At 38.6% G+C, this 23,564-nt stretch overlaps 1 protein-coding gene across 1 annotated transcript in view; it reads right to left on the reverse strand.

Annotated features, from left to right (window-relative positions):
• Positions 1–312: 312 nt before the first annotated feature.
• The window catches only part of LOC142349788 (ATP-dependent DNA helicase DDX11-like), a 33,943-nt gene continuing 10,691 nt past the window's right edge, over positions 313–23,564 (reverse strand). The window contains exons 2-4 of the mRNA XM_075401561.1: positions 21,826–23,015; positions 18,685–18,967; positions 313–1,418 (exon numbers count right to left, since the gene is read on the reverse strand). Of these exons, the coding sequence (XP_075257676.1) occupies positions 598–1,418; positions 18,685–18,967; positions 21,826–23,015 (2,294 nt within the window). The 3' untranslated portion in view covers positions 313–597. The remainder of the gene's footprint in view (positions 1,419–18,684; positions 18,968–21,825; positions 23,016–23,564) is intronic.

Below are 23,564 nucleotides of genomic sequence, written 5' to 3' on the forward strand. Positions count from 1 at the left end.
GCGAATATCATCCCGAATGATTGGGCGATAGTTCCTCACTTTCCCTTTGTACTGGTGTCCAGGCACACGTCTGGTTGTGAGACGACCCACCATCCACTTGAAGTAATGCTTCGCTAATGAGGACGTCAAATGCATGTCTCAGCCTGTGTTAAATTCTAATGAATTAATCCAATTTCATTCTTTTTTCTGGAAACAATTTAGTCTGCTAGACCAACTGCATATCTGTATCAACCGAATATTTGCACCTCCTGTTAGAATATGTAGTACTTCCAAAAGGAAAACCTGCCCTATGTACATTTACAAAAGCACAGGTCACATTTTTATAATCAAATTTAAATTCACAAACCTCAACTGACACCTTTTTTATTCTTTCCACACAAATTTCTAGTTTTAAATCTCAAAATGACAATACACATTTGTTCAATTGAATCAATGTAAGCCTCATGGTGAATATTACTCTTTCAAATGAACAATTTTTTGTCAAATGAACAATTTCTGGATCAACTCAAAATTCAAAACATCAAAATTCAAAACTTTTTACAACACTTGTATTAATCACAGCAGCAATTGCCACATGAATTCAGGAGGAAAAAAAGTTCAGTCAGTCTTACTTTTGAAAAAGATGTTCACGTCCTTAATAACGGATCCAAAATTAGGACAGATGCAGATGGATTCCTTCATCCACCCAGGCAATTTGTTTCGAACGCTCTCTCTGGCAAACCTCTGGTCTACCAACAAAACACACGCGTAGTCATCTTTATGTCTGATCGCTCGGCCAATAGACTGGTTCACCGATTTCATACACAAGTTTTCATAGTGCATTTGACCCAGGCTACGATTGATGGAATTCAAGTACTCTATTTTGGCATTCAGCTCCAGCGACTTACTGTTAGGATAGGGCATTCCCACTACAATTACACAGCGCCCATAGTTGTCACTGAAATTAATCCCTTCACTCATTTTGCCACCCATTACAGCAAATAAAATCGCACCAACAACAGGACTAGTATCAATCTGTTTCTTGTACTTCTCAAAAACAGCATCTGAACTGTTCGCAACTCTCGACTCTTTAAAGAATGGCTTTTTCCCAGTTAATCTATCCATCATTTTGTGCTTTGTCAGAACATTCATAACTTGTGATTCAAAGTCATAAGACGGGAAGAACACAACACAGCCGCCTTTAATTCTTGGAACCACATTGACCAGCAGTCTTCCCAGTTCAACAAATACCGCTTCATTCTGACGATCTATGAATGAAAACTGTAACTGTTCATTTGTTGGTCCCCTTTCTACTATTAATGTTCTGATCTGGGATTTGTTGACTATGTGACCGCACGTGAAGAGATGAACACGCGACTCATTCACGCCCAAGGCGGAGAACAGTTGTTGCGTGAACTCTTCGAACGGCTGCATCGTCCCTAAATGTAATTAGAGGTGAGCCTCAATTGGAAAACAAATACTTTATTTCTTAATATTTGTCATCAACATTGATGCCCAGTTGATTATTTGCCATATGTGAACTGTTTTGTATCTTTGCCCTATGGTGATTCGGCATGGTTAAGAAAAAGCTATGCAAGTATACAAAAATACAACATCAGAAATCATCAAGAACTGTCGAATTCACGAAAACTGCAAACTCGAAACTGATTAATTTAAACTGAACGTCAAAAGTAAGCACTACCATTTTCACGAAGCAAAAATTCAAACTTTCAAGCAAAAATTGCTCCTAATTAAATTCACATTTTGAATTTTTTACATCATTGATCCCCCACACTAGTCCTCTCGCCTAACTATGAAATTCACATAAAACGCAACCTCCACCTAATCAGAAATCCCAATGTAAAGTTGATGAACTCCATCCAAGTTTCACAGTAAATTATGTGACATGTTTTCAGGTTTGTTCAAGTATGGCTAAGTTTGCACTTGTGTTAATCATTAGAAAGAGAAAAGAAGTAAAAAATTTGTGATCTTGTAGCCATTTTTTCACTGTGATACTTGGATGGACTTCATCAACTTTACATTGGGATTTCTGATTAAGTGCAGGTGGCTTTTCCTCTGAATGTTATAGATAGGCGAGAGGACTAGCGGAGGGTATCAATGGTGAAATTTTTATTCAAAATGTGATTTTAATTTGCAGTAACAATGCTCACAAATTCAAATTTTACTTAAAATAGGGGGGGGGGGGCTAATTTATTCTTTCCGGTCAGTATATAATAAACCATTACACTCCATTATTAATTCAATAATCAATTCCATCTCCCAAAGTTCCTAAGGCGGCCAATGTAACATTCTGGCGCCCAACGAAAGAAGGGACAGCTAAAAATTCGTTCGAGAATTTTTATTCGTGATCAGGGTAGAAAAGGAAATTCTAGACACGAAAGACCAATCCCAAACGACCCAACCCAAGGCAACCAATCATGGCCCAACCGAACAAGATGTTTAGATATGGGACTCCTTTGATTATATTATTATCCTTCCTTTAACACTGGTGATTCACCAGTAACTCCTCAGCGTTTTTTTCGCATCTAGAGAACTTTCACCGCATGAGATAAATAGCACTCAAAACTTAAACTTTGATCGTTTGTCTTATTGCTCCAACACCACCAATTTCATATCGTTTGGTCAAGCAAAAGTCTTGATGGAATTGTTACTTGTCCGGAATTGTTACTTGGGTTATTTGGTATATAATGGGTTACTCATTCTGGTACTGGTAGTTAGTTCGGTGAGGTTCGGCAAGATACCTTAAGGATTGGTAGGGTTTGTTAAGTTTCGTAAGGCCAGATAGGCTATGGTAAGACTCGATAAGGTGCCGTAGAGTTTAAGGTTCAGTAAGTTTGGGTAAGTTTTTATTCAATAGGTTTGGTAGGTATCTATTAACCAATATTTACGTACAAAGGTTCTGGATTTTGGATTTAATAAGGTAAAAAATGCTAACGGAACTTAAAACAAATTTAAAGCTCTAGCTCCTCGAGCAAACAATACATGGTTCTTACTCAAACCAGAAAATCAACATGAGTTGAGCATCAGAGTCTCAAACACTAGCGATGGATGAAAATGAAGAACCCTCTGTTGATCCTAATTTGAAACATCGCAAATCTGAAACTTGCGATAAAGCTAAATCTGAAACTTGAAAGCCAAATTTCATCTTGCATCAAATTTGTTATATCAGGAGTCAATTCCGGGGAGGACACACTCAAAAAACACTGAGCAAATTTGAAGAGCCGCAAGAGAAACAACAACCCTGTCCAAGAGCTTCAAAACATTTCGCACTCAAAAGGCGCAGAAACGACATATTCTCATATTTGCAAACTTAAATTCAAGATTCAAAAAAGAACTGCGGCTTTCCGCAAAGAATGGAAAGAAGCTCAAAATGAAAAACAAAGCAACGTTTCATCAGGCTATTCAAGGGCCCGATTTAAAAGTAGCATCAGTTACCTAACAATTCTTAGTACTACCACGACCTCTACATTTTTCTCAGCAGCTGCTAGGAGCTAGATGTCAGGTCAATTTGTTCCATCGAACTCTGCAGCTCCCGTTAGCTCGGACTCAATCCAGCTGGCTAATTCAAACAATAGTTCAGTCAACCAGGACTGAACTATTTCATCTTTCGAACAGTATTACATCATGGAGACTCCTTCAAAATCAACAATTTACAGATCCGTCAGCGTCCATTATATTGGTCTCTCCTTCATGTCAAAACCCCAATTCCATGTGCACATCTTCCCCAAAATCTGAGTCAAAATTGCAAGCAACAAAGTTTGATTGCAACCCAATAAACTGGATGAAGTGATTGAGCATCTTTCAAGCCACAAAAGATCGTTCGCCAATGCAATCAGCAGAAAAGCTGATCCATCCTCAGTCACTATTAACTGGAAGGGCAAAAACCCTTAATTGATGGATACGGCAGTTTATGTCGCAGCATTGCAACGTCTTCAAAAACACTTCGGACACCCCAAACCGGATAGTAAATGCCTTTCTTGAAAAACTTGCACTTCTAGCAACCAAATCTAGCTGTCACTGAACGCTAAATTCAATATTCAGCCTTCACATGTCACAAACTTGGCCTCAATCATAACCCTACCTCAAATACAACAAGCATTGAATAAGCTTCAGACACCAGTCTGCCTGGATTGCAACAAGAATAATTTCGAAAAACTTTTAAGCCAGCCGTCTCCTAAAGACCATTCTTATTCGTCATTAATCTGAACAAGGAATTGTAGACATCCACCAGCGTCAGCAGCTATAACACGGCCCACCCATGGAAGATCAAATTTTGCTGACTAACCATGTAACATTCTCGCGTTCAACGAAAGAATGGCCAGCTAAAAATTCGTGATCAGGGTAGAAATTATTAGACATAAAAGACCCATCCCAACCATAAAAACCCAAGGCAACCCATCATGGCCCAAACCATAAAGATGTTTAGATATGGGACTTCTCTGCTTATATTACTATCCTTTCTTTTAACAATGCTGATTCGCCAGTAACTTCACTAGCGCTTTTTCTCGCAGCTGGAGAACTTTTTCTGCATGAGATAACAAACAGCATCCAAAATTCAAACTGCAATCTTTGTTTTAATGCTCCAAAAGCCCCATTAACGTTTTTTTTTACTAAAAAAACATGCCTTTTCATATTGTTTGGTTCAGGAAAAATCCGTTTTGTCCGAACTTGTTACTGAGTTTATTTGTTAAATATTGGGCTACTCATTCTGGTATTGGTAGTTGATGGTATCCACGTTTGTTCGGTAAAGTTAGGTTTGGCAAGGCTTGTTAAGGCCCGGTGAGGTTCGTTAAGGTACTGTAAGGACTGGTACAGTTTGGTAAGGATTGGTAAGGCCAGATAAGCTTTGGTAAGACCCGGCAAGGTGTCGTCGAGTTGGTTAAGGTTCAGTAAGTTTGGGTAAGGTTTGGTTCCATAGGTTTGGTATGTATTTATTAACCAATAGTTGCTTAAAAAGGTTCTGGCTTTTTTATATAGTAAGTTAAAAACGCTAACAGTTGCTAAAATAATTTGAAAGCTTTAGTTCTTCGAGGAAACTGAGTAAATGGCACTTACACGAACCAGAAAATCAAATCAACAAGAGTTAAAGAATCTCTGTAAGTTCTCAAACCGTAGCGATGGACAAAAATGAAGAACCCTCTCTTGATCCTAATTTGAGACACCACAAATCTGAAACTTGAATGCTAAACTGAATTCTGCATCAATTTTGTTATGAGGAATCGATTCCGACGAGGAAAATGAAAATCTACAAAAAACATTGAGCAAAATGGAAGGGCCGCACGAGAAAGTGAACAAATCTGTCCAAGAGCCTCAAAACATTTCGCACGCAGAAGGCGCAGAAACGCTCTATTTTCTTATTAGCAAACATAAATTCAAGATTCCAAAAACAACTGCGGCTTTCCGCAAAGACTAATCAAGTGCCCGATTTATGTAGTATCAGTTACGAAACAATTCTTAGTACTACAAGGACCTCCACACTTTTCTCAGCAACTGCTAGGAGCAAGATGTCAGGTCAACTTGTTCCATCGGACTCTGCAGCTCCCGCTAGCTCGGGCTCAATCCAGCTGGCTAATTCAAACAATAGTTCAGTCAACCAGGACTGGACTATTCTTTCATCTTTAGAACAGTATTACATCATGGAGACTCCTTCAAAATCAACAATTTACAGATCCGTCAGCGTCCATTATATTGGTCTCTCTTTCATGTCAAAACCCCAATTCCACGTGCACATCTTTCCCAAAATCTGAGTCAAAATTGCAAGCAACAAAATTTGACTCCAACCCAATAATCTGGATGAAGTGAGTAAGCATCTTTCAAGCCACAATAGATCATTAGCCAATGCAATCAGCAGAAAAGCTGATCCATCTTCAGTCGCTATCAATTGGAGGGGCCAAAATCCGTAACCAATTGATACGGCGGTTTATATGTCTCAGCATTAAAACGTCTTGAAGAACACTTCGGAAACCCCCAACCGGATAGTAAATGCCTTTCTTGAACTAGCGCAAATCTAGCCACCTAACCTAGCTATCACTGAACGCTTAACTCAATATTCAGCGTCTCTCCTGACCTAAGTTGATACATGTCACCAACTTTGACTCAAGCAACATCCATTCTACCTCAAATCTAAATCAGGCATTGAACAATCTTCAGACACCAGTCTGCCTGAATTGCAACGAGAATAATCTAGGAAAACTTTTAATCCAGCCGTCTCACAAAGACCATTCTTATTCGTTATCAATCTACATCAAGGATTGAAGAGATCCGCCGGCGCCAGCAGCTATAATACGGCCCACCCCCGGAACATAAAATTTTACTGACAAACCATATAACATTCTGGCGTCCAACAAAAAAACAGCCAGCTAAAAATTCGACTTTTTTTCGTGATAAGGGTGGAAAATTTTAGACATAAAAGACCCATCCCAACCAGCCCAACCCAAGGCAACCCATCATGGCCCAAACCATAAAGATGTTTAGATATGGGACTTCTCTGCTTATATTACTATCCTTTCTTTTAACAATGCTGATTCGCCAGTAACTTCACTAGCGCTTTTTCTGGCAGCTGGAGAACTTTTTCTGCATGAGATAACAAACAGCATCCAAAATTCAAACTGCAATCTTTGTTTTAATGCTCCAAAAGCCCCATTAACGTTTTTTTACTAAAAAAACATGCCTTTTAATATCGTTTGGTTCAGGAAAAATCTCAGTTTTGTCCGAACTTGTTACTGAGGTTAATTCTTATATATTTGGTTACTCATTCTGGTATTGGTAGTTGATGGTATCTACGTTTGCTCGGTAACGTTTTTAGGTTTGGCAAGGCTTGTTAAGGTCCAGTGAGGTTCGTTAAGGTACTGTAGGGACTGGTACGGTTCGGTATGGTTCGGTTAGGACATATAAGCTCTGGTAAGACTCGATAATGAAGCGTCAAGTTGGTTTAGGTTCATTAAGGTTGGGTTAGTTTTGGTTCTATAGCTTTGGAACGCATTTAATGAACAATAGTTGCTTAAAAAAGTTCGAGCTGTCGGATATAGTAAATTAAAAAAAGCTAACAGATGCTAACATAACTTTAAAGCTTTAGTTCTTCGAGCAAACAGAGTAAAGTTTTTAGGTTTGGCAAGGCTTGTTAAGGTCCGATGAGGTTCGTTAAGGTACTGTAAGGACTGGTACAGTTTGGTAAGGATTGGTAAGGCCAGATAAGCTTTGGTAAGACCCGGCAAGGTGTCGTAGAGTTGGTTAAGGTTCAGTAAGTTTGGGTAAGGTTTGGTTCCATAGGTTTGGTATGTATTTATTAACCAATAGTTGCTTAAAAAGGTTCTGGCTTTTTTATATAGTAAGCTAAAAACGCTAACAGTTGCTAAAATAATTTGAAAGCTTTAGTTCTTCGAGGAAACTGAGTAAATGGCACTTACACGAACCAGAAAATCAAATCAACAAGAGTTAAAGAATCTCTGTAAGTTCTCAAACCGTAGCGATGGACAAAAATGAAGAACCCTCTCTTGATCCTAATTTGAGACACCATAAATCTGAAACTTGAATGCTAAACTGAATTCTGCATCAATTTTGTTATATGAGGAATCGATTCCGACGAGGAAAATGAAAATCTACAAAAAACATTGAGCAAAATGGAAGGGCCGCACGAGAAAGTGAACAAATCTGTCCAAGAGCCTCAAAACATTTCGCACGCAGAAGGCGCAGAAACGCTCTAATTTCATATTTGCAAACATAAATTCAAGATTCCAAAAACAACTGCGGCTTTCCGCAAAGACTAATCAAGTGGCCGATTTATGTAGTATCAGTTACGAAACAATTCTTAGTACTACAAGGACCTCCACACTTTTCTCAGCAACTGCTAGGAGCAAGATGTCAGGTCAACTTGTTCCATCGGACTCTGCAGCCCCCGCTAGCTCGGGCTCAATCCAGCTGGCTAATTCAAACAATAGTTCAGTCAACCAGGACTGGACTATTCTTTCATCTTTCGAACAGTATTACATCATGGAGACTCCTTCAAAATCAACAATTTACAGATCCGTCAGCGTTCATTATATTGGTCTCTCCTTCATGTCAAAACCCCAATTCCACGTGCACATCTTTCCCAAAATCTGAGTCAAAATTGCAAGCAACAAAATTTGACTCCAACCCAATAATCTGGATGAAGTGAGTAAGCATCTTTCAAGCCACAATAGATCATTAGCCAATGCAATCAGCAGAAAAGCTGATCCATCTTCAGTCGCTATCAATTGGAGGGGCCAAAATCCGTAACCAATTGATACGGCGGTTTATATGTCTCAGCATTAAAACGTCTTGAAGAACACTTCGGAAACCCCCAACCGGATAGTAAATGCCTTTCTTGAACTAGCGAAAATCTAGCCACCTAACCTAGCTATCACTGAACGCTTAACTCAATATTCAGCGTCTCTCCTGACCTAAGTTGATACATGTCACCAACTTTGACTCAAGCAACATCCATTCTACCTCAAATCTAAATCAGGCATTGAACAATCTTCAGACACCAGTCTGCCTGAATTGCAACGAGAATATTCCAGAAAAACTTTTAATCCAGCCGTCTCCCAAAGACCATTCTTATTCGTTATCAATCTACATCAAGGATTGAAGAGATCCGCCAGCGCCAGCAGCTATAATACGGCTCACCCCATGAACATAAAATTTTACTGACAAACCATATAACATTCTGGCGTCCAACAAAAAAAAACAGCCAGCTAAAAATTCGTTTGAGACTTTTTTTCTCGTGATAAGGGTGGAAAATTTTAGACATAAAAGACCCATCCCAACCAGCCCAACGCAAGGCAACCCATCATGGCCCAAACCATAAAGATGTTTAGATATGGGACTTCTCTGCTTATATTACTATCCTTTCTTTTAACAATGCTGATTCGCCAGTAACTTCACAAGCGTTTTCTTCTCGCAGCTGGAGAACTTTTTCTACATGAGATAACAAACAGCATCCAAAATTCAAACTGCAATCTTTGATTTATTGCTCCAAAAGCCCCATTAACATTTTTTTTACTATAAAAAACGTGCCTTTTCATATCGTTTGGTTCAGAAAAAATCTCAGTTTTGTCCGAACTTGTTACTGAGGTTAATTCTTATATATTTGGTTTCTCATTCTGGTATTGGTAGTTGATGGTATCCACGTTTGTTCGGTAAAGTTTTTAGGTTTGGCAAGGCTTGTTAAGGTCCGGTGAGGTTCGTTAAGGTACTGTAAGGACTGGTACAGTTTGGTAAGGATTGGTAAGGCCAGATAAGCTTTGGTAAGACCCGGCAAGGTGTCGTAGAGTTGGTTAAGGTTCAGTAAGTTTGGGTAAGTTTTGGTTCCATAGGTTTGGTATGTATTTATTAACCAATAGTTGCTTAAAAAGGTTCTGGCTTTTTTATATAGTAAGTTAAAAACGCTAACAGTTGCTAAAATAATTTAAAAGCTTTAGTTCTTCGAGGAAACGTGAGTAAATGGCACTTACACGAACCAGAAAATCAAATCAACAAGAGTTAAAGAATCTCTAAGTTCTCAAACCGTAGCGATGGACAAAAATGAAGAACCCTCTCTGGATTCTAATTTGAGACACCACAAATCTGCAACTTGAATGCTAAACTGAATTCTGCATCAATTTTGTTATATGAGGAATCGATTCCGACGAGGAAAATGAAAATCTACAAAAAACATTGAGCAAAATGGAAGGGCCGCATGAAAGTGAACAAATCTGTCCAAGAGCCTCAAAACATTTCGCACGCAGAAGGCGCAGAAACGCTCTATTTTCATATTTGCAAACAAATTCAAGATTCCAAAAACAACTGCGGCTTTCCGCAAAGACTAATCAAGTGCCCGATTTATGTAGTATCAGTTACGAAACAATTCTTAGTACTACAAGGACCTCCACACTTTTCTCAGCAACTGCTAGGAGCAAGATGTCAGGTCAACTTGTTCCATCGGACTCTGCAGCTCCCGCTAGCTCGGGCTCAATCCAGCTGGCTAATTCAACCAAAAGTTCAGTCAACCAGGACTGAACTTCCTTTCATCTTTCGAACAGTATTACATCATGGAGACTCAAAAATCAACAATTTACAATGGACTTCAAAATCAACAATTTACAGATCCGTCAGCGTCCATTATATTGGTCTCTCCTTCATGTCAAAACCCCAATTCCATGTGCACATCTTCCCCAAAATCTGAGTCAAAACTGCAAGCAACAAAATTTGACTCCAACACAATAATCTGGATGAAGTGAGTAAGCATCTTTCAAGCCACAATAGATCTTTAGCCAATGCAATCAGCAGAAAAGCTGATCCATCTTCAGTTGCTATCAATTGGAGGGGCCAAAATCCGTAACCGATTGATACGGCAGTTTATATGTCTCAGCATTAAAACGTCTTGAAGAACACTTCGGAAACCCCCAACCGGCTAGTAAATGCCTTCCTTGAACTAGCGCAAATCTAGTCACCTAACCTAGCTATCACTGAACGCTTAACTCAATATTCAGCGTCTCTCCTGACCTAAGTTGATATATGTCACCAACTTTGACCCAAGCAACATCCATTCTATTTCAAATCTAAATCAGGCATTGAACAATTTTCAGACACCAGTCTGCCTGAATTGCAACGAGAATAATCTAGAAAAACTTTTAGTCCAGCCATCTCTCAAGGACCATTCTTATTCGTTATCAATCTACATCAAGGATTGAAGAGATCCGCCAGCGCCAGCAGCTATATTACGGCCCACCCCCGGAAAATAAAATTTTACTGACAAACCATATAACATTCTGGCGTCCAACAAAAAAAAACAGCCAGCTAAAAATTCGTTCGAGACTTTTTTTCGTGATAAGGGTGGAAAATTTTAGACATAAAAGACCCATCCCAACCAGCCCAACCCAAGGCAACCCATCATGGCCCAAACCATAAAGATGTTTAGATATGGGACTTCTCTGCTTATATTACTATCCTTTCTTTTAACAATGCTGATTCGCCAGTAACTTCACAAGCGTTTTCTTCTCGCAGCTGGAGAACTTTTTCTACATGAGATAACAAACAGCATCCAAAATTCAAACTGCAATCTTTGATTTATTGCTCCAAAAGCCCCATTAACATTTTTTTACTATAAAAAACGTGCCTTTTCATATCGTTTGGTTCAGGAAAAATCTCAGTTTTGTCTGAAATTGTTACTGAGGTTAATTGTTATATATTTGGTTACTCATTCTGGTATTGGTAGTTGATGGTATCTACGTTTTCTCGGTAATGTTTTTAGGTTTGGCAAGGCTTGTTAAGGTCCAGTGAGGTTCGTTAAGGTACTGTAGGGACTGGTACGGTTCGGTATGGTTCGGTTAGGCCATATAAGCTCTGGTAAGACTCGATAATGAAGCGTCAAGTTGGTTAAGGTTCATTAAGGTTGGGTTAGTTTTGGTTCTATAGCTTTGGAACGCATTTAATAAACAAAAGTTGCTTAAAAAAGTTCGGGCTGTCGGATATACTAAATTAAAAAAAGCTAACAGATGCTAACATAACTTTAAAGCTTTAGTTCTTCGAGCAAACAGAGTAAGTGGCACTTACTGGAACCAGAAAATCAATAGGTGTTAAAGAAGCTCTAAGTTCTCAAACACTAGCGTTGAAGAAAATGAAGAACACTCCGTTGATCCCAGTCTGAGACATCAAAAATCTGAAACTTGAAAGCTAAACTGTATGTTGCATCGATTGCTATATCAGGAATCGATTCCGGGGAGGCTAAACTCTACAAAACTTGAGCAAAATTGAAGAGCCGCACGAGAAAGTGAACAACTCTGCCCAAGAGCTTTAAGACAATTCGCGCACAGAAGGCGCAGAAACGCTCTATTCTCATATTTGCAAACTTAAATTCAAGATTCGAAAAATAACTGCGGCTTTCCGCAAAGGCTGAAAAGAACCTCAAAGTGATGAACGAAGCAACGTTTCGTCAAGCTATTCAAGGGTCGGTTTTGATAGTAGTACCAGTTAGGCAACAGATCTTAGGACAACCCTGACCTCCACCCTATATTTCTTAGCATCTGCAAGGAGCAAGATGTCAGGTCAACTTGCCTCAACTTGTTCCATCGGACTCTGCAGCTCTCGCTAGCCCAACTAAATCCAGCTTAATTTCTCCGCCTTCTCAAGAAATTCACTGTTACTTTTTCAACCGCTACTTCACCTGGAAATCCTGTTCACACTGCCTTGTCTTCGGATCCATTTCTGGCTAATTCAACCAATAGTTCAGTCAACCAGGCCATTTCTTTTTCATCTTTCAAACAGTAGTCCATCATGGAGACTCCCTCCAAATCAACAACTCACAGATCCGTCAGCGTCCGTTATATTGGGCTCTGCTTTATGTCAGAACCCCACACGTGTTTCTCAAAATCTATCAAAAGTCTGCCAGCAACAAAGTTTGATCGAAACCCGCTAAACTGAATGAAGTGATTCAGCATCTTTCAAGCCACAATAGATCGTCGCCTATGCCGTTAACAGAAAAGCTGACCGCTCCTCAGCCGCTATCAACTGGAGGGGCCAAAATCTCTAATTGATGGATACAGCAGTTTGTCTCAGCCTTAAATCGTCATGAGGAACACTTCGGAAACCCCAAACCGGACAGTAAATGCCTTTTTTGATAAACTCTTGCAGTTCTAGCGACCAAATCAAACTGCCACAGAACGCTTCACTCAATGTTCAGCCTTACTCCTGACCTGTTGATACATGTCAACAACTTGGATTCAATCATGACATCCATTCCACAACAAATCTAAATCAGTCATTGAATAATCTCCAGACGCCCGTCCACCTGGATTGTAACAAGTATGACCTCAAAACTTTTAACCCAGCCGTCTCCTAAAGACTGTTCTTCAATCTATACAAATTATTGTACAGATCAGCCATCACTAGCAGCTAAAACACCACGCATCCATGGGAGATCAAATTTTGCTGACAAACGATGTATTCAGAAAATTTAAAGTCAATTTCATTGATCAACGAGAACAAGCAGTTATCAAAAAGGTGACCCATTTTTCGACGACACCAAACAAGTCCCCTCCAGAACTGCTGTTGGTTCTTGTAACAATACACATCAATATCTGTACAAATGCTCTCATTTTCAGACCCTTCCTCATTTCGATCGGGGAGAACAAGTCAGAAACCTAAAATTTTGCTTCAATTTCATTTCTAGTAATCATGTACAATGCAAGTCGAAACATGTTTGTTGGAATGTCAATTGCGGCCGAAATCAATATACTCTGCTCAAAGAGATTTGGAGGAAATAATCAGAAAGTGAAGCCACCATCGGTTGTTAAATCCCTTCAATTACATGGAATATGCCACATAGACCTTGTTCCAGTTGAACTCCAAATGGCGCAAAAAACTCTTTATACTAATGAGTACCCAGACAACGGAAGTTGCCGAAGCTTGAGGCTTCAATCTGCAGCATCAGAATTGTACACTGACATGAACACAGTCGCATCGCAAAAATTCCCACCAGTGACCACCATACAACTAGAGAATTCGACTGTTCTCCAATGTCCGTCCAAATAAGCACAACGGCTTTCAAAATGGCTCAGTAGTTCGATCGATGTGTTAGCAGTACCCCATCTCAATATGAGATCATTTAAAACCAGTGAGTTCAACAAACCTTGTAGGAAGTTAGATCACCTTAAACACATCACGTTTCCAAATATCAATCAAAGACAAGTGTGCAAAATCATTGAAGTTGATAGCATTCAACTAATCCACTACAGTGAGATGGTCAAGGCCTGAAAAACACCTTGGGCTATGAAGACACCATAAGGCTGGACTTGTGCCAGAAAAACAACATCATTCCAGATCAGCAAAATCCAGTTTTCAAAACCCAAATTTGTTCACATGGCCAAGCGGACAACGATTTTTAAACCAAAGTTAGGGTTGGATGAAGATTGAAAAAGATGAAGTGTTTGAAAATTTTGCAATCCATAAACAGATTCTAGGATGATTACTATAACGTTGGCCGCTGGTGGAAAGAACGCAAAACTGCTCAATAACAGGTGGCTTGCTGAGATACAGTTGAAACAGCTGAAATCAAAGTTTTCCACAAACAGAATTGAAAGAAGAAACGAAGAATAAATTCAAAAAAAACCTGCAAAAGGGATATGTTTTAAATAAATACTTCTTACCGACAGCACAAAATCGGTTTCAAATCTACCTCATCATCTGGTCTCGAGTGAAAACAGGCCCAGAAAACTTCGAAGGTTAACCAAAGCGTCCAACATCTTTCAGGGCCATTCTCAAATCTGTTGAAAGGCGGGACTTGCTTAGTAACTTTGCAGGGGTCATTTTGTGTTTCGGGGAAAACCACATCGCAATATCCTCCATCGCTGAGCAAATGTTTATGCAAGTCAAAGCTGCTCCTTCCGACCGTTCATATCTTTGTTTTCTGTGGGATCAAAGCGGCAAAATAGAAAAACACACCACACTAGCCACATATTTCGTGCAACTTGCATTGCACTGTACGTCATTCTGCAAAATCAAAAACAGTTTTCTGAGGTTTTCCATATTGTTCAACGCAATAGCTACATAGACGATGTGTACATTTCCACACAGGACATTGAAAAAGCCAGATGAGAAGCACTAAAGCATGCTTGGCTCTTTGGGGTTTTAACCGTACCAAGTCGAATTCTAATTTAGTGATTTTTTGCAACATGCCAGTAGGGATCAACTGTGAGCACAAACTCAAATCAGCTTAACACAAAATCAAAAGGTTCTCAGATTACAGAGGAATACTAAGACAGACATATGTAATCGAGAAAAAATGTTCAAGTTTCCCTTTGATAACAATATGGTGACACACCGAGAACCTTTGTGATTTGACGCATCCATTTTTTGATCCTCTAGGCATTAAAGCACCACTCACAATTAGAGTGCGTAAAAATCTATAGTCCACCTGGAATCATGGACCAAAGTGGGCAAACCGTTCAACCTTAAAGCATATGCAGATCCAATTCAACTGCAAAAGAAACTCCGATATTTACACAACGTTTCAGTCTCCCGCTGTATATTCGATAAGAAAGCAAAAAACCTCCAGACATTGTCAGATGCGGCGGAGCATTCACTCTCAGCAGTTTCGCATCATTGGTTTAAACATCGATGAAATGGTTCACGTCGAATTCATCAAGGGAAAATCCCGTGTAGCTCCAATCAAAAGACAACACCAAAACTCGAGTTGCAAGCAGCTCAAATATAAAAAAATCGTCAGAGAAGAGCAAGACAGTCAGATAAATGAAAATTTTCTGGTCCGATGATACAACAGGTCTTTATTGGCTCAACCCCAGAGATACGACATCGCATAACTTCCGCCAACAAATTGACAAAAATAATTGATGTATCAGCAGCACATGACTGGAATTATATAACCTCAGCTGAAAAACCTGTCGATAATGGCTCAAGAGGCTATCAAGTGAAACCAATGAACTCCAGTTCTCGATCGCTTAACGGTCCAAACCTAACGCTCACCGAAAGGTGGCTGGCAAAGTCAGGACAACTTGAAAGCACAAAACCCGAACGTCTTCATCGTTCATGCGTTGCAAACCGATCGGCGCTCAGCAAAGAAAAGTCCCATTGATATCACATGTTTTAGCAATTGGATTCGGTCAGTTAAAGTAGCACCAAACTGCTTCTCCTTCCTCGAATGATCGAGAAAACAGAGCAGCAACTTCTCGCTCGCACACCACACTGATTTACGAGTACCTTATTGGCGTTGCTCAACTTCAGAGCTTTGGAGACCAGAATTTGTCTTTACAAAGAGTGAAGGAGATACTTCACTCAAACCCACTTAGAACACTTCGCTCTTTTGTTAAAGGAAGGAAAAAATTCCCAGCAAAAGATCGCTTGTCTAAGGCAAGGGTATTGCGAAAAGCTCGCTATGTAGACAGTATACCCAATAGTTAAGCTCCTCATCAAAATACTCATGTAGTTAATAATTACTCTTGTGTTGAACAAACACATTGCACTCTAATGGAATACTATTGGATACTGAAATGCCGAGCCGTTGTCCGACAAACAATACGTCAGTCCTCTCTGCCGAAGAGTGCCTCAAGTGAATCCACCTCATATGTCAGACCTGCCCAGTGAAAGCTTACCGCTCTAAAACCACATTGTGTTTACAACAACAGGACCGGACTTCATGGGTTCTTTTCCAATAACACAGCACCGTAAACTTGCCACCCGTTGTATCTCTCTGTTACACGCTTAGTGGTAAGAGGAGTTCAGTTGGAAACTTCTGAAAGTTCTTCTACAGACTCTACAACGCGTTGTATCCGCAGATTCGCTAAACGCAGTGGAAAACCGACAATTTGTTATTCCGATAACGGTAAGTCACGTACTTAATTGTGGAAAACATCACAGAATTTAGAAAAACATTTTTGAAGCCGATTCATCAGAGTATCTCTCTAACCACCAGAAACGCTCTAAATGGCATAGAATGAATCAGAAATTAAAATTTAACGATTTAGTCTTAATTGTGGAAGATCTTACAACTCCTGGTCTCTTGCCTCTAGCAAAGGTAATAGAAGTGTACCGAGACTCGGAAAAAGTAATTCGCTCAAAATAAAGACTGCATAAGGTGAAATAAGTGAAGTTTCTGCAGAGTGAACTGATTTCATACTCAATAGACAAATGTACACCATTAAGCAGAACAAAAACTATCGCAACACAGAATCCACATCACTAACATGTCAATCAACTTAAAATTTTAACAAATCCCTTATATTAACATGTCCGTCACATTTGGGTAGTTATAGGTAGGCACAGTAGCTTCCGATAAGTTTAGGATCGTACAAGTGGGTACAGTTAGGTACGGGTAGCCATACGCAGGAATCTCCATATTTAGGAATCTAAGGAAGGTAGAAAGTTATTACAACGCATTAACCTTTGCTTCAGCCGTTTCGATTGTGTCGCACGTTTCCGCTTTTACAGTTTTTTCCTTTATCCGCTCCATCAGCTCGCCGCATTTTCTTTCAACACTTCAATGTTTAAAGCTCAAAAATCATTGCAAACGACGATTTTTCAAAAAAGCGAAGGAAAGATCTTGCTTTGTTATCTCTTGTAACTCCTTTTTTCCTCGGTTATTTTCATTAGATTTTGGGTTACAAACTTTCTACCAAACAAAGCGTCGTCTTTAAGGAGTTCCACTATTTGCACTCCTTTAAATGTGGCCGGCAATGTCATCGGCATTGATGCCCAGTTGATTATTTGCCATATGTGCACTATTTTGTATCTCTGACTATGCTAAATCGACATGGTTAAGTAGACAAAAAGTCAAGTATTCAGTCATAAAATCAAAAATCATCAAGAATTGTCGACCTCACGAAATTTATTAAAACAACCATTTTACTTCACTACTATAATAATCAATTCATTCTACGAAAGTTCCTAAGGCAGCCAATGTAAACATAGCCGGCAGATTGCCTGAAAATAGCCACCGTTGACGCGCTCCATGCACAACGAGATCGAAACAGAAGAAAAAAAACAAATTGACCGAATTTTTCTTCTTTTTTCCCAAAAGTGTTCTAATTTGGCGTGGAGTTTTAGTTGGATTTTAAATTTGTAGTTATTTCAGCTTCTAAACTGAAAGCTAATAAGCTTAATACCAATGTCAGCTAGCAAACACACGAATGAAGTTTGATAACATAATTTCCCGTGACTTAATGACCGACTTTATCGGTTTATCCCGTCTCTTTTGATTTTGATCTTTTGACAGTTTTCAACACATTGCGTAATTGAATGCGTGAAGGAATTTAAAATCCATTCAGTTGAAACAGTGAGTGAGCTAAGTAAGAAGTCAAACGTGAAAATCGTGACTTAAATAAAACGAAAAACGCGATCAAAAGGTAAAGCGAATGAAAAAACATAGCAGGACAAGTCCTGACGTACAATTGAACAAATTTTCATTGACTGAATAAAAACTAGACCTAGAACGAACTATGAGGGAACTGGTAAATCCAATTCTTAAAAAAATCAGATAAAAAACAGAAAATCAATGTCAAAATGCCGCATGTGAGCAAACAGCCAGTAGCGAGAAATAGAAATTTGGTTCAAACTACAAACTAGGCTTAGAATGAACTACGGATGCCTTGGTTAAACAATTTAGAAAATCCGATCCAAAAAATTGAAAAAACAAAGTCAAAGAAAAAAACAAAGAAATAAAAGTGAATATGCCGCATGAGAAACCAAAAAACCACTACCGAGGAAGCGAATGTTTGTTCAAACACCGTATTCTCAGTACTTTAAAATTAGAGCGAAAATTTCGCCACAAAACCACTCGTTTCTTCGCTCCACTTCCTGTTTCGGCGTGACCAAAATCACTACTTCAATTTGACTTCAAAAGTCATTAAAATGTGTGAACAGATCTTAAAAAATACAGCGCCCCCAATACAATTCAATTTCTTTGAATTGTAAATAAGGAGAGCGCATAAATAATAGCCGTTGAGAGTATGACGGCGGCTATTAACAACATTCAACTAATTTCAATTCAATAGTTTTCTATCACGATTTCAGCTTAGTTCATTGCGCCATTAACTAAGCTATTTCAAATAATCTTAAAACAAAAAAACAACTCGGTCAGTATAATTGACGAATGACAGCCAGGGATGGCATTATGCGAGACAAAAAAAGGATCACAATTTGCCGATACAAAATTGACTTGCAGATAGATCTAACCTCCTGCTAAAATTACAGATCTGGACTCCTTCACAACATCTGAGAACATGTGAGCTGGATTCAATATGAACGACTTTATAGATGCCTCCGCCACTGTTGTTGCACTCTTCTTTTTCACCAGAATCTTGCAATTCAATTTCTCGTCTGACACAAGAACCTCCAAGAAGGATTTCAGTTGGTATATTTTACACTTGGAACCCACAACACTTGCTGTTCTTTTCTCGTCAAAACTGCTGTAAATAGTTTTGTCGTGTTTTGCAGTATCTTTTGGGTTGTCTGCCACCTTAAAACAAACAAAATCAGAATTTCCCACAATATTGAATGTACGGATCAATTTCTAATGCGCAGATCGCAGGTCTAAGAAATAACAGTCGTTACAGTTTTATAAGTACGTATTTTTCTTTGATTTTGTCATTTAAAAAGTGATTCTGGTAAGATAACAGCACTACACGCGCGCTTGGTTGCCGTTTTACGCCATTGGCAATAAACATAACCGACTAAACGTCGGAAGAATTGCTCTTGAGCGACTAGTGGGAGCTCTAATCAATTGCAGCCTGCTTCAGTCGGGGGGGGGGGGGGAGGAGGAGTAGCCTAAATGGGACTAAGAAGTTCTATAGTGGGCTTCAAATAACCATATTAGAGGTTAACATATACCACTATTAAGATTTAAAGTAAAAAATGACACCAGTTTCGGCGCACTTTTTATTTGACTTTTAGTATTAAATTGCCGCCAATTGAGTTCAGCTGCTTGAAATTGTGACTGAGAGAGAATTTTAGATCACGCGAAATGCAAAAAGTCAAGGGCGTAAAAGTCACTCGAAAAGTCAAAACCGTCAAGCGAAAATTTTGCATAAAAAAAGACACACACGTTTACAATAATTGCTATGAACTGCGTTCAAGAGCAATTAAAAAAGATCTCAGGTGAAAAATTTACAAAATTATACAAATAATTTGTTCAAAGTATATGTGGCGCACACTCGAGTTATTTATGAGCTCAACCTGCTTCGTCAAGATTCCCATCTCTGTGACTCTTCTCTTCGTCCCAATCTGTTTTAGAACTTAAAAACTTTTCTACCAACGATGATTTTATGCTATAATTGGCCTTTTTCAGTGATTAGAATCAAAGATTTTATATTAAAAATTCCTGTTTTTCTCTATGATTTGCAGCAACCGACTAAAAAACTTAGTAATCCAGATTATTTTAAGGATTTAGAGGCTTCAAACAAAAAAGAAGACTGTAATCAACAGCAATGCTAAAACTGCAATCCGGAGTTGCCAAACAAAAGAAACCAATTTCCCGAAAAAAAATCAAACACAAAGATACCATTCAATTACTTACCAAGAAATTCTGACACCAGAAGTGGCTTCGAAACCTCAAAAGGCAAAACTGAGCAAGAGAAAAACTGGGAGTCTTTCGACGAATGAGAAATCGCTTGAGTTGAAGTACACGAAAGCATAAGAAATACAGAAAAAAGGTTCGAGCACTGCGAGTTATTGCTTACGACAAACGAAATTTGATCGCTAGACTTAGCATATGTTGACAAATAGCAAACGATAACAAAAATATAAAATATTTATTGGCTGCTGTTGACTGTCTCTTCCGTCATCTACCTGAAATCAAAGTACATCTCAACAACAGCAGATGCGTTTAAGAAAAAGAACATAGCCGGCAGATTGCCGGCAAATAGCCGCGAAAGACGCTTGTGGCTTTTCATGAATTGAAACAACTAAAGGAATAAGATGGACAGATCGAACACCAGTCCTTTAATAGACCACTAGACTTTTTGGATTATAATCGGACACTCAATTTTATGACACATATGGTCTATAAGGAAAAAGCCCTAAAAGAGCCTTTTCAAATTTGATATACGAAATCAAAAACTCAAGACTAATAATGAAGAATTAGGGCATATAAGTATGGCACCACTTAGATGCACACTATTAATTGGTAAATGTTCATAAAATCTAAAGTTCCATAAGTGAGTTCAGAACTCATTTTTTTTGAGTGAGGTAAGTCACGCAACTGACCTAAAAGCAGAAATGACGTCACGTGCACAAATTTTAACTGCAAAGCAGTAGAAGTCATTGAAAAAGTCGATTCCAAAGTCAGGTCGTAAAATCATAGATGGAGACGACGAATTAAAAAAAAACACAATGTCCCCAAAAATAGCCGCTATTGCTTCGCTGTTATTAATTAAGAACAAGTGAAAACGATGATCAAAAAAAGTTCGGGTAGACGCTGGTACAGAATTTAAAGTATCTTTTAGCACTCCGTCAGAAAAATCAAATTGAACTTTACAAAACTTTCAGCAATAAAAGCAGCTTCTGCGGAACGAAACATCCTATCAATCAAAAATTTGATAAGTAAGTATCTTGGAGCTATACTTGTATCTTAATCAATTGCAGAGCTTTGTACAAACCATTAACCCAGTCAACAGGGTAACTAAATTGGCGCCGAATAAAGTGAACAAGTTCCTTATTTGATATCAATAACTTTTAATGCGTCAGCAAACCTAGTACGTCGAAAAAAGTTTTACGTTGGTGCGAATATCGAAAACGGATTTCCCTTTTCGGAAAAGATACAACCAAACATTTACCAACGAGTATACATCTACCAACGTTTTTGAGACATACATTTACCCACAACAAACCCAACTTATAGTCTCATTGACGGAACTCAGGAACCAGTCAAAGGAAAATATTATGAGTTACAGTCGGTCAAAGTTAGAGACAGTAGTAGTGAAATAACAAAACATGAATGAATTTACGGTTCACTTAGTTTCATCAGCATCCATGAACAATTTTCCTCAAAACACCTTGACCTCATTAAAAAATATATCAATGGAGAAACTAATTACGAGGGAGATTGGCGAATTGCACTTGGTGAGATTATATTCCAGTCAAAAAGTCAAGTGAACAACGAATTGATGAAATTTTCTTCTGATGTCTGATTTTTTTATGAAAAAATATTCTTCTGGGCGATGTCTTCAGATCACACGGAGAAACAGCTATCATTGGAATTAGTTCCTACGAGCACCGTGACCATTTTTTGAAATCCTTCAAGACAGCCACCGGATTACCTCATTTGGATCAGTAAAACAAAATCAGTGGAGTAACACATGGCGCCACTATGTGACTAACCAAAGCTTTATCGTGATTGATAGTCTTAATAAATTGTGACATTGCAGTTTTTCCAGAAGTCGCTTTTCCATTTGAATCCGAATTCCCTTTCTGTGCAGTCTCATTTCCTTCGTCACTCCATCTCTGCGCAAAACCAGACAGCTTTCGACAGATGTGACTTTTCTCAATATAAACGAGTAATTTATACAAATTAATATGGTCAAATTCGGCTTTGAAAGTAAAACTATTAATTGTTTCAACGCTAGTGCTCGTGTTTTCACCGATTGTTATCGTTTTTGGATTTTGATTCGCTTTTCCGCTCAGAAATCGCAAACATTGGTTCAATACTAGCAACAATTGTTTCAGGTATATCAAGTTTTTGCTCTTCAGTCGTGATTTGTACCTCTGTAAGTAAGCATTCAACTGGCGATAAAGTGTGTAGAAATCAAGTCCAGTTAACTCTATGCTCTGTATACTTGCCAGGCCCTCTAGTAAATTATGCGCCTCATCAATGATAACCACGTTATTTTTCAAATTAATCCCTAGTGCTTCCCGGGTGCTTCTGTGAAGCAAAGCTTGGTAAGGTAACGCCAAAACATGCAACGATTTTGAGGCGAACCGAGTTGCATAATAGGGACACGCTGAATGCACTTCGCCCTGTTTCGCAATATCTTCAATATCAGAAGTTTTCGTCAAAATGTGGCGTCTTAGGGACTCAATTTTGCCCGAATTGTAAAACTGACACCTCTTTGGACCAGGGGGTGCATTTTTCCGACGCTTTTTAGCTGGCATCTCATTTTCTTTTCCCGACACATCTATTTCCAATTTCTTATTGCTGGCTTTGTTGATCAATTCTAAACAGGCTTCATTTATAGCACTGGAGTGCTTTAAACTGAGCACTGATTTATTAATGCACATATTGGCCCGACTGCCAATACCGGCTGCTGTAATATTGTTAGAAAACTGTGTCTTATTCAATTCTTTAATGAACTGTGACAGCTGTGAGTGTGTTCGGCTGCAAAAGAGTATTTGTGGCAAATGTCTTTGGTCGGGAGGCTCTCTGATTTCTTCCGAGTTTGCATTTGTCTCATATTTTGAAGGGTGACTCGACCCTGATTCAGAGTCGCTCTGATAGTCGTCTAAAGCAAATTCATCTTCTAGTGATGTGTCCTCTTTCGCATTTTGTACTTCATGTAACTCCCGCTCGATGTCTGAAAACGAATGACATCACGTTTAGACATGACAAAATTAAAACAAAAAAAATTGCCTAACTTCCTTAATCAATGTCATTTTAACATGCATTCACATGGTTGTTAAAACTCTCATCCAGGACTAAACGCCATTCCGGAATAAAAGCATTGTCAAACGAATTCGCATAATAGAGCTTAAAATCACTGAAAATGAAGAAATTAAGCTTGAAAAAGTCATTTAAAAATATTAGAATTTTCAAGAAAAGCGCACCAAAACAGCAAAGCGAAACTTGCATGAAAAAAAGACCAACAAGTTTAAAATAATCGCTTCAAACTTCGATTGAGAGCAATAAATAACAAATTTTATCAATTATTACTTTTTCATAAATCATTAATTTCTACACGCGTCTGTTAAACTATTGAATGATGGTGATATGACCTGGTGAAAAATTAATCCAAACAAATACATACTGAAAATTTCGCAACATAATTTTCCAACATCTTTTGAAGAAAAATTAGATTAAATTTTAAATTCCAAACGTTGTATAAAAAATGAACAGAATGAAGCTT

Source organism: Convolutriloba macropyga, chromosome 11 (genome assembly GCF_964194025.1).
Source record: "Convolutriloba macropyga chromosome 11, txConMacr16.3, whole genome shotgun sequence".
Classification (NCBI taxonomy): Eukaryota; Metazoa; Xenacoelomorpha; order Acoela; family Convolutidae; genus Convolutriloba; species Convolutriloba macropyga.